Source organism: Strix uralensis, chromosome 1 (assembly GCF_047716275.1).
Source record: "Strix uralensis isolate ZFMK-TIS-50842 chromosome 1, bStrUra1, whole genome shotgun sequence".
NCBI lineage: Eukaryota > Metazoa > Chordata > Aves > Strigiformes > Strigidae > Strix > Strix uralensis.
This window is the reverse complement of record NC_133972.1, coordinates 160857409-160874158: the sequence shown is the minus strand read 5'-3', so window position 1 is coordinate 160874158 and position 16750 is coordinate 160857409. Positions and strand designations below refer to the sequence as shown.

The 16750-nt window shown below is 41.0% G+C and overlaps 1 protein-coding gene across 1 annotated transcript in view; it reads left to right on the top strand.

Annotated features, from left to right (window-relative positions):
* Positions 1 to 16750, top strand: part of SNTB1 (syntrophin beta 1) — a 115694-nt gene that overhangs the window by 84773 nt on the left and 14171 nt on the right. Inside the window, exon 4 of the mRNA XM_074887266.1 lies at positions 16228 to 16367. Coding sequence (XP_074743367.1) covers positions 16228 to 16367 — 140 coding nt within the window. The remainder of the gene's footprint in view (positions 1 to 16227; positions 16368 to 16750) is intronic.

Genomic DNA, 16750 nt, shown 5'->3' with positions numbered 1-16750 from the left:
CCCAACATGTACAATATCCTTCTCCTGGCTGTTTTCCTCACTTGAAGGGTGAGGAAATGAAGGAAGAGTTGCACAATGACTACATAAGAAAGCAACATTTCCCCCTTTAATGTCAGCCCTAAACAACCAGCTGTAGGGCACAGAGAAATAGAGACAGAATAAATGCGATTTCTACAGTTCACAGGGTTTTATGTCCTCCTCTTTGTGCAATGAAAACTGATCAATAAGGCTGAAGGACCGTTACTGCTTCAAACAGAAAATCTAGTGAAATCAAATGGAAAACCCCAAAGTACATAGAGATGCAATCTTTGGTGTCTACATTAGACTTTGGATGCAAGATAGGAAAAAAAGCCTGAAAGGGACAGGGTGAGAAGGGCGGTCAGTGGGTAGGAGAATCCAAACCAGGACCTTCTGGAAGAGCAAAGTTCTCTAGATGTGTGAGTAATTGCCCCATCCTTACATGGTTCCTGGTAGAGTTCCTCATACATGCATCATTACCAAGGCCTGGAGAGGGTGGACATGAAAGAAGTGAAGGGGCCTCACACTCACAGGAGGCACTGGGGACTTATCCTGTCAGACATACCATAGAGGTACAGAAGTTAGGTACTGTTTTATCACACCTGACCACATGGCAGAACCTCCTGGAATGACATTGGATTTTTTCCAGCACTAGCACAGCACACAGAAATAATGCAACTTCAACAGAGATTTGGTACACCATCCTTAGTAATAACTACATGATAGCATCCATGGAAAACTCTGCAGTCCATTTTAGAGCTGCTCTTGCTGAAATGTCCCATGGAGTCACTTTTTTTTCTGGTCTAATAGTGACTTTAAGTGTTTTTCTCCTCTAACAGCTTAGTCATTTTTCAGAAAAGTCAAGACAGTAGCAGTAGAATCACAGGTATAACAAGCTATAGAAGTTAAACCTATTGGAGTTAGGGATCAGAAGAGTCAGAAGAAGTTGCTGAAAAATGGTAGCACTTAAATGGCAGACTGTTATGAAGAGTGAGCCTTCTGGTCAGCAACTCCAGCAACTTCAGCAAAAGCACACCCATTCTTACCAGCTCCAACTGCAAGACTGTTGAGGACTATCTAAAAGATATAGGTGGATACCCTGGAACATTTTTTTTAAGTACAGGGATTTCCACACTGCTCCTGTTTGCAATACCTTCAGCTTCTTCCATCTCTTCCGGTTGCCTTTGCCTGTAGTTTTGGGCATGCAGATTTAAACCCCTGTTCTGAAATTTTAGGTGGGAGAACATTAATGTATTCTTCAACCTTATGATTCAGGGATCCCAAGAACATAGCAATAATAAGCATTTTTTAAGTGGAATGAACACCTCTGTGTGTTTAAACCAAAAGTTTTAATGTATTCCCTCCCTGTAGGGCCCTACAGAAGGTCTCATGGGATGAGATGAGCCCAGAGACAACACCATAAAACACTTCTTTTCATAGTAACGTACAAACTTTTCACTCCACAAACAAATAGGTAAGCTTCTATTTCCATAGCAGGCTTCTCCTCGAAGTGAACTTTTTAGAGCCATTTCCATAAACATCACTGACATTTCCACTATGAAGCATACAAGAGCAGCTATACCCATACTACACATCGGCAGCCTACTCTGGCCGATGTCTGCAACTATTTTCAGCACAAGATCAACAAATGAATGTTTGCACAGCAGCATCTGCTCAGCAGAAATGTATAAATAAAAAAAGCCCCAACAATAACACGATGTGTTCAGACAGTTTCAGGAATCTTCACTGTGGCTAACAGTCGTCAGTGTTTAGTGATTAAAACCCAGGTGCTTCCTTCCAGCAGGGCTACTGTTACCGTATGAGCACCTGAAACTGTGCTAAATCCAAATAACATCTGAGAAAACCTTTGGTAAGTCCATTTGTCTTCAACAGCAATGTCACTACGTTGGGAGCAGCAGGTCCAAACCCCCACACAGAGTGTCCTGATGTGCACCCAAAAAACCAGCCACTTTGGCTCCAGACCCCCTTTTTGTATCCTGACTATTGAACAGGCACAACTGTACAAGTCAATACGCCCTTCCAAAGGAGCTGCATGGGGAAGTGTGAGAACCTTTTATGTGACCTTTTTGTCTTGAGGCTTCCTGCTTTTGTGTTTTTTGGGAAAGCTGGTTATTGAGGACAAGTTGACTTACTGTTGGGTTCTTGCTTTATTGTTGCAAGAGTTTGAAATGAGGAATAGAGCAGCACTGATTCTGGTAGTGATTGTTGTAGTTAATAATATTAATAATTATGTTAGTATGAAAGGGCCTAGGGACTAGCCAAACCTGGAATGCCATGGTGTGAGATTGCAGCACATATGTACCAATAGGATCAGACCCTGCTCCAGACTCTAACCACCTGAGTAGGCAAAGTAGAGGAAGGAGGAAACATGGAGCCACAAATCAGACATATCTCTGCTGTGGTTTTTGTTCCTGTGGGACATAAGCTGAACTGGGAGATGAAGCTGAGCTGTGGGAGCCCACGGGAAGGTGACAGTGGAAGGAGCAGCCCACTGATGCACTGCAGAGACCTCTGGGTGCAGAAAGGTGTACAAATTGTTGAGTGGGCTGGAAGGTGTTGGAAAATCTCCTGTTGGCAAGAATAAGACCAGCCTTCTCTGAACCTTTCATAACCCTATAAGATTAATTCTTCACAGCTGCAAGGACACCTCAAAGAGAGGAATTTTAGCTTCTCTGTCTTCTTTCACTTAAGATTGGACAGAGGGGCTGTTTGCACTCATCAAAGGTCATGTACATCATCAGTTTCCATTAGCCTGGACACTGTCAGGTAAAACCTCAGTCTCTAGTCCCTTCAAATAACTTGAAACAGCTGCTTGGATATTTGCAAGCACAAGCAGAAGGAATGAGCTGTGGTTATAGGATTGCATTCAAGTGAGTGAACAATTCTGTAAAACAGTTATGAGGCGCCAACCACTGACTCATAATGGTTATGCACCTGTAGCCCTGTGTGGACCTGCAGAGGGGTTCAGAGTTTTGGAAGCAGCAGCGTTGCAGGCTGCTCTACTGAAAAATGAAATGTAAGAATACTAATCTCAGGTAACACAGATCACAGGCTGCTTTTCTACTAGAAAAGCAGATAGCCACCATGTTGCCTCGTGTCTGCACCGGAGGTTATCAGTTTAGTGCCCAGGATTCAGCAGCAGTAAAGGTAATGTGCATGTGCAGATCACAGCAAAGGAAATGTGCTCCAGATCTCTTCTTTCCCTTCCTCTTCTATCACTCTGCAGTTCTCCCCTGGCATTCCCCATCACTGATTGCCCCTTCCTCTGATTTTATCTGGGTTATCTGAGGATGCATGTTGTCTGAGGACATGCTTTTGAATAAATAGTACTTTTAAAGGGGTGTTGGTTATATGCATGAAAATGTGGCAATAGCTAGCCTGATTTCCATCTGGCATAATTTAGGAGTAAATCCATTGACGTCAGTAGAATTGAATGGATATAAATATAATTGAAGTCAGGTCCTGTGTTTTTAAGGTTAAGCCTAGAAAACACTGTAACTTACTCTCCCCCCTCTTTTTTCTTTTTCAAGCTCTGCCACAAATATGAGTCTTAATTGGAATTTAGTCTATTTCTGCCCAGTTTAATCAAAGATCTGTCAGTAAAGAATTCTACGAGATGCAGAGTTGAAGCCCTGCTGACTCCCTACCTATCTTTAGAAAAATCTCACTGGCTGCTGGTTCTGAAAAACCTCATCAGCAGTTGTTCTTTTTTCCCTTGGTCAGTTATGTCAAGCAGCGTATCTGTAGCTATGTTTAGTTCTGAGCACAAACATGAGGCAGAAATGGAAGCTTTTTGGCAAGCAAAGAACATGATTTTCAGCTCATTCGTACAAAATGGTGTTAATTAATAGATTGTTTTCTGACAAATAGTTAATTGTGCCTGACTGTTTTCCATATGGCAAAGGAAATAAAAAAGCCAATGAGGACATGGTATTTAAAAAATCCAGAAATTTTGGTATGAAACCACTGGTATGATATCCAATCTCATTTGCTATACTTCTAAATAGATTATAGGATTATTTGCATATGACAGTGTAACTGAAGTACATGGTTTCCAGTTTTCTTTTTGTAGTTTTGTACTAGTGTTACTCGACAGAGTTACTTAAGATTTTTTTATACCAGTATATGTAAGATGTTTAGGCCAGTACAAACTGCAAAAGAGATTTCAATGAAAAGACAAATATTTATCTTCATAGTACAAATAAAACTAGAGGAAATAATTTGTAAAATTTCCCAGTGACTTCAGTGGAAATACAGCAAATATCAAGGGTAAATTAGGTGTAGTCACTTTGATAATATTCATACATGTTTGTCCTCTTGGGGTTTTCACTTTCTTATAGCTGCAGAAGTAATAGCAGTTCTGTGATGTTCGTGTTAGCCTCAGCCAGTTCTTACTGTAAATGGCTGGCACTTACTGGCTGGGGTGATTTATTAGCCCACAGCAGGGAAACGTCTTCCATTGATGAAATCAGTTGGTTCATGAGATCGTATATCTCTCGTGCCAAAAATAATTTCTCTTTGGATATGTGATGTGTTTGTTAAGAGATGTAAAAGTCTAATGCCATTAACAGGAAGTTCTTTATTTTGTTAAATTATGTATTTCAGAGATGATTCCTAAATCTGAAACCTTAGTTTCCCATCCTGGCCCCAGGGAGATAACCTGTTTATCTGTTTATACTAGCTTTGGAAATTAACTTGATTCGTCCCAAGTTTTTCTTCTAAAGGAATGTTCAGTTCTCAGTAGAATTGTCCTATGCATAGTTAAATGCTGTGATTACTGCAAAAATATGAAACACTGAGAATTAGAACCAGATAAAGAGCATTAGCTTTCAAAATTACATAGCTTATAGCATGTAATTTGCTGATATTTGTAGGATTTGGGTCTGTAGATTGATGGCCCTAATTGTGTATCTTTTAGTAATCTAGATGAAATAACATGGCACAGCTCTAAATCCATTTGTCCTGTGTGGCTAATTTAAAGCTCAGCATAGATAACTGCCAAGTAGAAGGTTCTTTATGTTTGTCTTCCTCGTATAGCTCTGCTGAATATTCATAGGTTCTATTAACACATGCCCTTCAATATTTGCTATATTTTTGTCATAGATAGTAGATTAATTAAAAGAGCTGTTGCCATAAACCTGTGGGCTGTGATCTTGTCAGGTCTTGTAATATTAGTATCAGGTCTGGGAAAGTGATGCCTCTTGAGAAGTGACAGCTCACATCCTGACCATAGGTCCAAACCCCATAGCTTGAATACTTTTACTTTTGGGATATTTATTCTACTGCCATCTTCTGAAATAAAGAGGTTTTATGAAAGCTGAGCTCTCATTTTTATCATAGGTTTCTAGCCACAGAGAAAAACTTGAAACTATGGAATGTCAACAAAGCAAAAAGGCTTGATGAATCAGGACGAATTAAAAATGTATTTTAATTACCAAGCAAACCTCAGACTGATTTTCAGGTCCCATTTGACATCCCCAAGGGAGCTTTGGCTGGCTAGAGTTGGTAATACTGGTTTTCTATTAAAGTTGCTTTGTCAGTTATTTTTATAGTGTTTGGGATGTGTGTGCATTTCTTCATGTACCAGATAGGTAGTGGTGACATCTATCCAGCAAATCACAGGACCAGTGACAAACTGCAGTTATCTTCTGCTCTGAACTTTCTCTTCTGCATTCTTCCTATTTACACATTTCCTCTGTGACCATCACTCTCCTGAAATTCCTTTGGCAGGGTTAGAGTAATGACCACCTTAAAAGACGTTTAGCTAAAAAAACAAATTTGAGTTTTCTGACAGTATCCTCAGGACCACAGTGGCATGTGCTCTAGCATGGGCAACAATTTCCTAATGGTGAAACTGGCCAAGGGCTGTGGCAGAGTATCTGGGGATCTCTGTCAGGGAAGGTGTTACAGAACAGACTAGACAAAGTCAGTCCTTTCCTGAGCAGAGGCTGAATGAGTTGATCTTTCAAGTCACCTTCAGCCCTCTTTCTATGACTCTAAGCATTCGCATTTCTGAACCAGTGATTGACTTAAGTCTTCTTAGAAGGCAGAAAAATTATATTCTCAGCTTTTCAGTGGGGCAGGTGGCACTTTTTGATTAGATCCTCATTGTCTTCTTTACCCATTCCTTAGAAAACTAAGAAATCCCAAATCAAACATAGCTCTCTGAAACGGCAAAGATTTTAAAATTCAACTTTGTCCTGGTTAAGGACTGAAAGAAAGTGAATTGGATATTAAATGGAATAACTGTTCATTTCCTACCATTACTGGCATGCTGGGATCCGCCAATACGGAGATCGACCATGAAGACCTACTGAATGGTCTCCCAGCTCTCCATACTGGTTGCCAAGGTGTAGCAAACTGGAAACCGGTTTGGTGGGCAGAGGTCTCTTGGAGCTCAGCTGGATTTCTGGAGAAAAAAAAAAAATCATTCTGCCCATCAGAAAATTTTGAATTTAATAAATTCTAATTAAAATTACATGTTTAAGTTCCTTTTTTTCCCCAGCAAGAAAGCAGGTATATTCCTTGAGTATTTTAGATAGCTCATGGAGGTCTGTCATTGAGCTGGAGGAGATACAGACTTTCTGTCCATTTGAAGAAAGATATGGTCTCAAATAATTGAATGGCTTTGAAAACAACAACTAGGTAAATAAATAAATCATTAAAAAGACAAATATAGGAACTTTTTGTGATAGATCTTTACTTAGGCATTTAAATAAGTAGGTTTGGATTCCAAATTGTGCTAATTTTCACCAAACAATTCAGAAACCCATGGCTGCTCCACATTTTTTCAAAATTAAGACAAATTACTAAGGATTCTACTTGAATTTTTGTTTTTTCAGTAAGGCTTCCAAATATTTCTCAGCATGTTCAAAATTCCAGTTGATGAAGCAAATAGATTTTATTAGTGTTTTTGAAGATAATACATTTTTTGTGCCAGGCGTGTAGTGAATTTGCTCATTTGCTTGGGGTCATTAGTTGTATTGCAGTCAATCGGTATTACTGAATATTGATCAATAGCACAATACACTGAAACAACACAGTATTCTGGACTGTCCTTGAGACAACATAATAATAATGACAAAGAAACATCTTGTTCTCTTTGTATTGCTCCCCTACTATTTTTTCTTCCAGCACTTGTGATTTACAATGACCCTTGAGTAAAGTAGTAACACCTGTCAGTCTTCAAAAGGTACCAGTCATGATGGACCATTATTTCTGAGGCTGAATATTAGGAAAGTCAATGTGATAGAGAAAGACACAGAATGTCTTCTGGAACAGATCTCAGTTGCTATAGTTGTAATGTAGACATTGATGATTACCTGTTCTTCACCAAACAGACACCGTAATAATTTCAAATGCCATTTTACATGTTTGAGCCATCATTAAAAACTGTAAGCTGCTTTCAAATCAAAACTCCACCTCCAGCATTCATATTTGATTGGGCGCTATTGACGTGTTCTTGAGCTGATGATTAGAAATCCATGCACTTTTTACTGAATTGAAAGATTAGATGTATGTATCTTTTGAGGTAATGGGTCTTATTACTCATTTATCCTAATGTGGTACCCACCTGATCAGCTGAAGTCAGATTCAGGTGTAAATTATAAACTCGTCAGAGACAGTGAGTTGGAACTGTGGTGTGTTTACATTGATTCTGTTTCTGTACAATTACCATTATGCCCCAGTGATGATGATAAACTCCCTAATGAAGTGCTTCAACTTGGCTTGAACAGAAGATGCTCACAGCAAAGCTCCGCCATATAGCAATCTGCAGGGCATAGCAGAGAGTAGTGGTTGCTCTTGGTATCCTGGAGCATACCTCAGGGAAACTCATTTTCCCTGCCACTGAGTAACAGTATCCATTCTTGAGCACTTGCACAGGAGCTGTAGTAGAGCTTCCAAAGTTCCCTGTCTGTTGTCTTGCCTCTAACTCAAAGCCATTCACAGGTGTGATCCCTTTTCTTCTGTGGCTGACCCTCATGTGAAAAACAGCTCCATGGGCTGAAGAGGAAGATACAGGACTATGTCATGGTCCTTCTTAGTGTTTCCTAGGGCAAGCCTGGCTTACTGGAGGAAGAGGACTGCTCCATTTTAAAGGGAAGTACAGTGTTTTTCACCCAGCGCTAGGATTATTGTGCTTTGAGGTCCAGTGATTATTTCTGAGACAACACAGCTGCTCATCTCTCCCAGAACTGAGCTGTGTCTTAGAAGTACAGTTCTTCCCACCTTTTAATTCTGTGATTTTTATTTAAATATTTATTACACTTCAGGCAGCTGCTGTCACACAGCTTTTCAGTGATATGTTCATGAGATGTATTTCAGAAAGCAAGTTTGCAGCCACTCTCACTTGCAGTCTGAAGACCCCAGACATCTCATAGGTAAGCCACGCATGAACACACAACAAAGATGTCTGCTAATAGCATCTTCACTTTTATCCTGAATGTATGGTGTGAGCATGGTGGAAGAGAGAGAGATTGCTGGGTGAAACACAGGTTCTAGTAGGTCAAACACAGTTGTTGGCAGGTCATGGAGGCAGGTAGTTGTGATTGCCCCCACTTTTGCAGAGGTTTTTATTTTTATATAGCAGCTTTGTGCTCACCTCCACTCTTCAGGCTTTCCATTCATTTGTTCAATCAGTATAACTGATTGGAGAAGCCTGAGGTTAATGTTCTTTCCTTCCCTTTTTTTCTCATTCCCCTGTGCCTCTTTTATAACTAATGCTTAAAATGTGACCTCTTCTAGCACAGGTTTGTTCCCAGTCAAACTGGTTTTGAAGGCTAGTTGAACTGTAGGTGTCCACTATCTCTTGATGAGCCTCAGTGGCCAGTGGAGCTGGGCTGTTCTGACCTTCCCCCTTGTCTGACTTGCCTTCTGTCTCTGTCCTTGTGACTTACAGGTTGGGCAAGTCTTCCTTGCCACAGCCCTTCAGTGATGAAATGTCCTCTTCCCTTCCCTGCTCTCTCCTGGCAATTTCTGAGAAGCAATAAAAAAAGGAAAAAATGAGAAAAGATACCAAAGTGCAGGTTTTTCTACAGAAATCATTTAGCTCAACACTGTATCTTTTCAGGAGTGGACCTTTTCTGTTTGCAAAGCCTTCCTGTCATAAATTACTACTACTTAATTTCAAACAGTGCTCTCATGGTCTGAAGAAGTTGCTATAGAAGCAAATGTGTTTTACTCAGAAAGCAGCAGAATACTTCTTAAAACACAATGGAGTTCCTTTCACCTTCTCTAAGATGAAAATCAGTCGGTGTCTTTAACAAATGGTGTGGGGCATTTACTATCTCCTGTGCTCTCTGCCTGTTTCTCTTCCCTGGAAAGATTCCTGACATTATCAGAAAGTTAGAGTCACCTGTCTCACTGCAAAAGAGCTTTACTTACGGACCTTCAGATCTCAACTTCATGCATAGCAAAATGATCCTGGGTCATGGTAGAGGTTTCTAACATAGATGAATTACTATTTTTTTACTTTTTGAGTCCCTTGGAGTTGGATTTCTGTGTAGTTAGTTAACCAGTTTCTGTGGACCCATAGATCAGGACAAGAAAGAGAACACATCAGGATTTTAAACTTTTCTCATGCAGTTGTGCAATATATTTTTACTTAAGGTATGTTGTCCAGTGAATGAAGTTTATGTGATACTGGGTTTTTCACTCCCTTACATTCCTTATCTTTTGCAAGGAATCTACTGCAAAGGAAATTCAGAGTGTTAAACTGCATCGAGTCAGAAGGGTCAGGGACACACATTTTCTGCAGCTCTAAATGGTTTGAGGTATAAAGTAACTACAAATCATCCTGCAAACCCTTAAGCTGCGATAACCATTTTACAAGACTACTGCATTCATATTGATGCAACATTCCTGCAACACATATTCATGAAAAACTGCACATGTATAGAATAATTATACAACCAACTTTAACTCAGGGGCAACCTAAATGATGACTTTCTGATCCAAATCTGGACTACTTTCATTTTTTCCTGTATTTCCTAGACTTATGGAATAATACAGGTTGGGAGTTCTTGTGGTTCAACCACCCTGCTCTTAGCAGAGACAGCTAGACCAGCTTGCTTAGGGCTTTGCACAGTCATGTTGTGAGTATCTCAATGGGTGGACATTTCACAGTCTGATCCAGTGTTTGACCACCATGACATACTGAAAAAGTTTTTCTGAGTGTCAAACCAGATTTTCCCTTATTTCAACTTGTGGGTATTGAATCCCATCCTCTTACTGTGCAACTCCAAGAAGAATTTGGCTCCATATTCTCTGTAGCATGGGAGACATGCAGCCCTCCAGGCTTATTTCCCAGGGGCCTAGTCCAAAACCTAAAGAGTTATTAGAAAAACTCTAGTTGACTTCACCAAGCTCTGGAGCAAACCTCCACTACAAAACTGGGATCAGGCATTGTTGTTTGGCTGTAGGAAAGGTCTCAGATCACCTGCCATTCTTGCGTGGGTGAGTAGAGGACTGAGGTGCTTCTCTTGAGATTTAGAGGTACTTGGATATGAGCAAGAGCTGTTTGAAAACCCTTTTAGTCTGGAGAGTCAGAACATTGTCTTGAACATATTGCCGTGCTGATGTGGTTGACTGTGTTACTTTTGACAAAAGTTGGCTTGTGTCTTGTCATTTTAAAGGATATTTAGAAGGAGTTCAGACTTGAACAGACCTGTCTTGAGAATGAGTGTCCTGTCCATACTCAGCAGTGCCTGTAACTGTAGCTGTCAGAGTATCCCTGGGCTCTGTTCGAGATAGCGCAAGGGTTGGCTCAGCATGGTCCCTGCCTGACTTGCATGGCTCTGGCTGCACGCTGGCAGCACAACAAAGCGTGTGCATCGCTCACTCACTGCTCACGGGAGGCAATATTGTGCCCTTTGGGGGATTTCTGTGTTTTACACTGACTCTAATCCAGATCTGATAATGGCATGAGCCACCTTTGAGCTGTCGCTGAGGTCAAAGAGAGAGAAGAACAAAACCAGACACAGTGTCATTAGCTTTTTTTTTTCCACCCCTAAACAATGTGCACATTATTTCCTCTTTAAAACTACAGAGTTCAGCAGCAAAACACATCTCATCTGCGTGTAGCGTGGGAGGTGTTGATATGCCCTGCCTAAGGCTGTCACTTACACCCACTCCTGCATTGTAAGTTGCCTTCTGTCAAGTGAGCTCAGAGAAGTACCAGCCTTGTTGCATGTACCAGGGTTTGCCTGATGTATTTCTGCATCACTGCTGTTAGCCTTGCAAAAATCCTTTTCAGTCCCAGCTGTTATTTTCAGGAACTGACAAGTAGGTTTCTGTAAATGAATCAAAGTTAACCTGAACATGGATGTAGCCCTTCATCAAAAGATGATGAAAAGGCAAGAAATACGCAGCAGAACATATCCCAGCCTGTGTGGAAGCTGACTCTTGTCAGCACAGAGAGATTTTAAGTGAGGGAGAAGGGAAGATAGCAAGAAAAAAGTTTCTGAAAATTCTTTCTTGGTTGCTCCTCCTGTGCTCTGTGTGAGGGAATAGTGTAGCTCCAGGATTTGGGAGGGGGTGATGGAAAAGGGAGTTAAACCACTTACTCAGAGTGTAAACTTGCTACCTTCACAGCAGTTCTCTGAAAGGCCACATTTTGGATACTTGCTACAGTGGAGTCTGCTGGCAATATATAATTTGTTTACTAAACAGGGAATGTAATTGAAATGTCCCTTTTGAGTTAATGAAAATATAAAACAGCTTTCCAGAGTAGACTGAGGCCTCTAATTTAATTATCTGTGAGCCTCATAGATTAAAAGTATTCTTTCATCCATTCCTGGCAGCCTGAAGTAGATGAATAACTGAAATTCAAAGAAAAACCTTACGAAAAGGAGACCTGGCGGATGAAAGAGCAAAGGGCCAAACCATTTGTAAAAGGATTTATCTTCACTGAGATGCCCATTGTCTTTACAGCAACTAATTATATGTGAAAACTATTAAAGATTTGGAAGCTGTGATACCCATTAAAGGGCCAGGGGTCCCCATCGCCTGCAGGAAGAACAAGCTAGCTCTTTGAAATATTGTTTGCTATGTATCAGAGGAGCTACTCTTGAAGGGTACATTGCAAGCAGTGGCTTGAAGCACATGAGCGGTTGCCAGAAAACCATCAGGAGCAGTTGTACAGGTAGCGTTGAGCTTGCTATGTTGTTATTTGCAGAGTCAGTTCTTCAGACCATGGATCCAGCCCTAATGCAAAGCCTGGAGCGATGCTGCCCCACCACTGCAAAGGCATCCAGAGCTCAGGCACATCCTTGGTGCAGTGGGGTCTGGTGTATCCTAATGCTGCGTGAGCTGTCTGCTTTCTGCATCGAAGCACTTTTGCTGTTGTGTTAGCCAGAGGCTGATGGAGAAGTCTCCGTGTAGCTCCTGAAATACAGCAGCTGTTCTTGTGCACTTTTTGTCCGCCTTCACATTTACGTCTGTTCCTGCTGTGTGTGTTACAGCAGCACTTGCCACACCAGCAGAGACTCTGGTGTCCATAAGGAAATGCAGAGCATTTAGACTGAGTTTGGAGAGGAAGCCTGTAGCCGAGCAAGACATGAATGCAGGTCTCCTCTGGTGTCATCCCAGGCCCAGCCATGACGTTGTTATACAGAAATTTAGGTTTCATCCCTGCCATACATGAAATATTTTCTGAATTTGGAAAGGTAAACCAGAGAGGTCCATATGGGAAAAAGTGAGGTTTGTACTTCATGGGGTGAGTATATGAGGAGCCAAGAGGTTTGCGAGTAGCAAAAAGGATGCTTCACTGCACTTGGGGTTTTTTTGTTAGAATACATTCTCCCCTTTCAGGTTTGTACTTGAAGACTTTGATCCAGAGGATCTAGTGTGTCTAGGAAAGAAAGAAAACAAGTTTGCTTCTGTTATAAACATTTACAACTTCATTGATTTGAAGTGGAATTTCACCTGGGAATATAAGCAGTGACCTCAGCTGAGATGAGCAGAACATGGAGAGAGGGCACTGGTACCTGTTGCTTAGAGTTATATGAAAAGTTTCCTGAAGACCAGCAAAAAATTTACTGATCCATTTTATTGTGGTGGGAGGTTTGAGGAGTACTGATTTTTCCTATCTCTAGTTCATCTAGATTTGATCTGAAATTTTTGACTTTGAAAAAGGGTTGAGTTTGAAGTTTTTTAGAGTGAATGGTGATTTTATTTGTCTGCAACACAGTTCAATGCACTTTGACTTGTACATGTGCAAGTGGGAACTGGAGCAAAGAAACTGTTGCAAGTGCCAGAATTCTGCAAAATTCTGGCTGAGAAGTTGGCCCTAACCATCATCTAAAATGGTGCCTCTAAAATGTATCTCAAATGATACTTAAATTTACAGAAGTATTTCATGTTATCTTTATATGTCGGATTTTAAAACCTTTAAAACTTGAACAAATCCTTCACTTAACTGCCTGTAAGCAGCATGTTTTTTGCTTTTGTTTTGTAATTTGCTATTATGCTTGGTATGACACTTGCTTGATCTGGATTAATTTCCCATGCTGATTTGTTCTGAATGTGCCCTGTAGGCTAATGGTATATTTGCAGCCTCTCTTCTTCCTTTGTAAAATTTGCTATTACCATTTACGGGACAGCATGTTCTCTTTGACACTTTCCAGAAGTGCCAACTGCCTGTTGAACAGCACGGCATCAGCTGTTAAAGGCTGATCCAAACCCCAACAAAATCAGGGAACAGTAATGCAATTCAAGGATTTTAAGGGAAGGCAATATCTTTTATTAGATCAGCTGTTACAGTTGGAAAAAAACAGACAAGCTTTCAGGCGCACAAATCCTTCTTCAGGTCTGAAATAGCAGCAGTATTGCTTACACCAGCATTCCTTAGCAGTGAGGCAGCTATGGTCCCAGCAAGGTTTAAAAAATGTGTTTAAGTGTGTATTGCATGGCCCTTCTTACTGGGGAGGGCCTTCTAGCAGGACGCAGGCAAGCATCATTCTCCTCTCTCCCCTTCCCTGTATACACCTGCAAACAGGGGATACATCCTACAAGGAGAGGTAGTAGAAGGTCACTTATTCTTGAGAAAAAGTCTTCAATACCTTATGACCAAGCCACATCTTCTCCATACTCACCCTGCTGTTGTGAAGGACTGGGGCAAAGCCGTGGGCTTCACTGTGCAGGTGGTAACCGCAGGATCTGCGCTGGAAATTCTGGCTCCTAATGTTTATGGCTGTCCAGCAAATAGTTGTGGGACCAGCTGGCAAAATGAATCTTAATCCCTTTCTTGTGGTTGCTTTACAGGGAACAGTGTTCCCCAGAGTTTCTGAAGTCACAGCTGACTGACTAGCCACCTAATAGCAAAACTTGTTCTTGAAAATGCTACACAGGCAGGATGGTTCTGCAGAAAAGCTGTGAGCAGCTTCCCATAGTCTTTGGATTGCTTGTGGTCATGGAATTGAAAAATAAGAAGTAACAGCCCAGCATGCTGCCTGCTTACTCCTCCAGATTATGGATCTGAACATCCTGCTTTTTCACCATATGAGAGATTTCGTATTTATCTTCCTTTTTCTTTTCTGGAAATCTTCAAAAGTATGTACTAAAATCTTTCTAGTTAAAGAAGACAGGCAGGTGCTCAAAAATGTTAATATTAACTGTAACATTTATTAAATGTTAAGATTAACTGTAACATTTATTTCTGTATTCCCACGCTAGGAACTGGGGTGATAACTGTAGTTAATAACTGTGATATTAAGAAGCTGAGGACGCTTTTTGCTCATGTGAATATTTCCGTGGTACATGGCCTGCGAGAACTCTGGATTTTGCATTCTTTCTGGAGTGTATTAATAGATGTGTTAATTATATGGCTTGTCTATTCAGCCCTATTTCAAAATAAAAGGTTGTATTTCAAGTAATTGTCACCACAAGAAAATTGTAAGTAAGTACTGATGTTTCTGAAGAAATTAAAAGGATAAACCGTTCATGACTTTAAGTTGATTAACACACAGACATGAACAACTGTTTTAAACGTGGTTCTCCGTCTGAATCCATCACTTAAGGCACATTGTACTTAGGGATGTGAATCACCATTCCTGGCTGGGCCACTCCCAGCCTGACCAACCTTTGATTGATCCCTTTTATATGTTTCTTCAGCCAGTGATGTGCCCACTGACACATGTCCATGGCAAGTAGACTGGCATCAACCATAAAACAAAATAGACAACTGCTTCTCTTTCCCAGAGAAGGTTTTAATGGAGGAGTGATGTAGACAACCAGATTCTCTGGTGAATTTTGGAATTTGTTTCATTCCTTTTAGTAGCCAGCTGAGATATTTGGGTTTGAAATCATGGCTGTGAGTGTTACTGTATAACAGGGTTTCTTTTTCTTCATGTGCACCAAAAGGAGAATTATGAATTTGTCTGTGAAAGACAGGAGCTTCATTCTTACTTGAAACTAAGGTCCATTCACATTGCCATCTATTTTAAGATACTTCTATGCTGCTAGAGTAGAAGTAAAAACCAGGATGCGTACGTGATCCCCGTAACAGTAATTGTGTAGCCATGTGGACTACCACATGTCTAATCTGCAAAATACAATTCCACATCTGGATTCTGCAGCCAGTAAAGGGCTCTGATGCCCCAGTCTTTAGACATCGACAGATGGTTTGAAATGTGGATGCAGATCCATCACTGAGTCAGTGCTTCAGATCAACCCCATGTTTAGGTTGGATCTCTTTATAAACTGGCACTTGTAAAAATTGGAAGAACAGTATGAAGGAAGAAGAAACAATGAAAATGTGAACTGCTGAGGAAAAAAGCATCTGCTCCCAAACCACTGTTTCTTACTACCCAGGTTAATATGCCAGATACACATGAATGGTGCACATTACAAATACACATTTAAGGTCTTTTCATGCATACCAGAGCTAAACAGCAGCCAGCTCTGTCTCGGTGTTCTTCAACTACTGCACGGATGGAGTAGCCTGTAGTAAGGGAAGGCTGCAAAGTGGGCTGGAAATGGCGGTGCTAATGAGAGCAGCAGATGTCATTGCACTTTATTCCATTTCTGCTGCAGCTGGTTATAAATTCATGTGGGAGATGTCAAAAAGCCAAAGAAATAAAAGCCTTTTGTTCATTTTCTCACCCAGGACTCGACATGTTCATATCATCAGGCTTTGCATGATGGTAGCTTTGTCTCTTGTTGTTTCACTGAGACTTTGCTCTTTTTCAGGTGCCAGGAGACAATGAGAAGCACTGGAAGCCAGTGTTAGTGGTCTTGACGGAGAAAGACCTCTTAATATATGAGAGCATGCCACGGATGAAGGAAGCTTGGTTCAGCCCTTTGCATACCTACCCCTTGCTAGCCACCAGGTACCTGTGCTTTTTTATTACAACCGCTTCAAGAGCAGTGGGAACAGCTGAGACAACTAAGAACAGGTATAGGGTATAGCTGGTGCACAGCTATATATCACACTTGAAATGTTGTGGTTTGAGAAGCAGATTCCTCTTCAATGGGCCGATGTGCTCAGCTTAACTCCTCTCTTCTCTTCCGTTTCAAGTTCTTGCTGAGGCTGATGGCCAGAAGCACACCAGAAGGATTATGGATGTGGCCATTTGGCCTGGATCCAGAGGCAGGAGTGATGAAAAAGTCGAGAGCTTGATCTCCTGAGATTTCTATCTCAGTGTGCAGACCTGAGGGCTTGGCAGAAGCACTCAGATTTCCAGCTGCTCCTCCAGGCTGAAAAAAGTGAAAT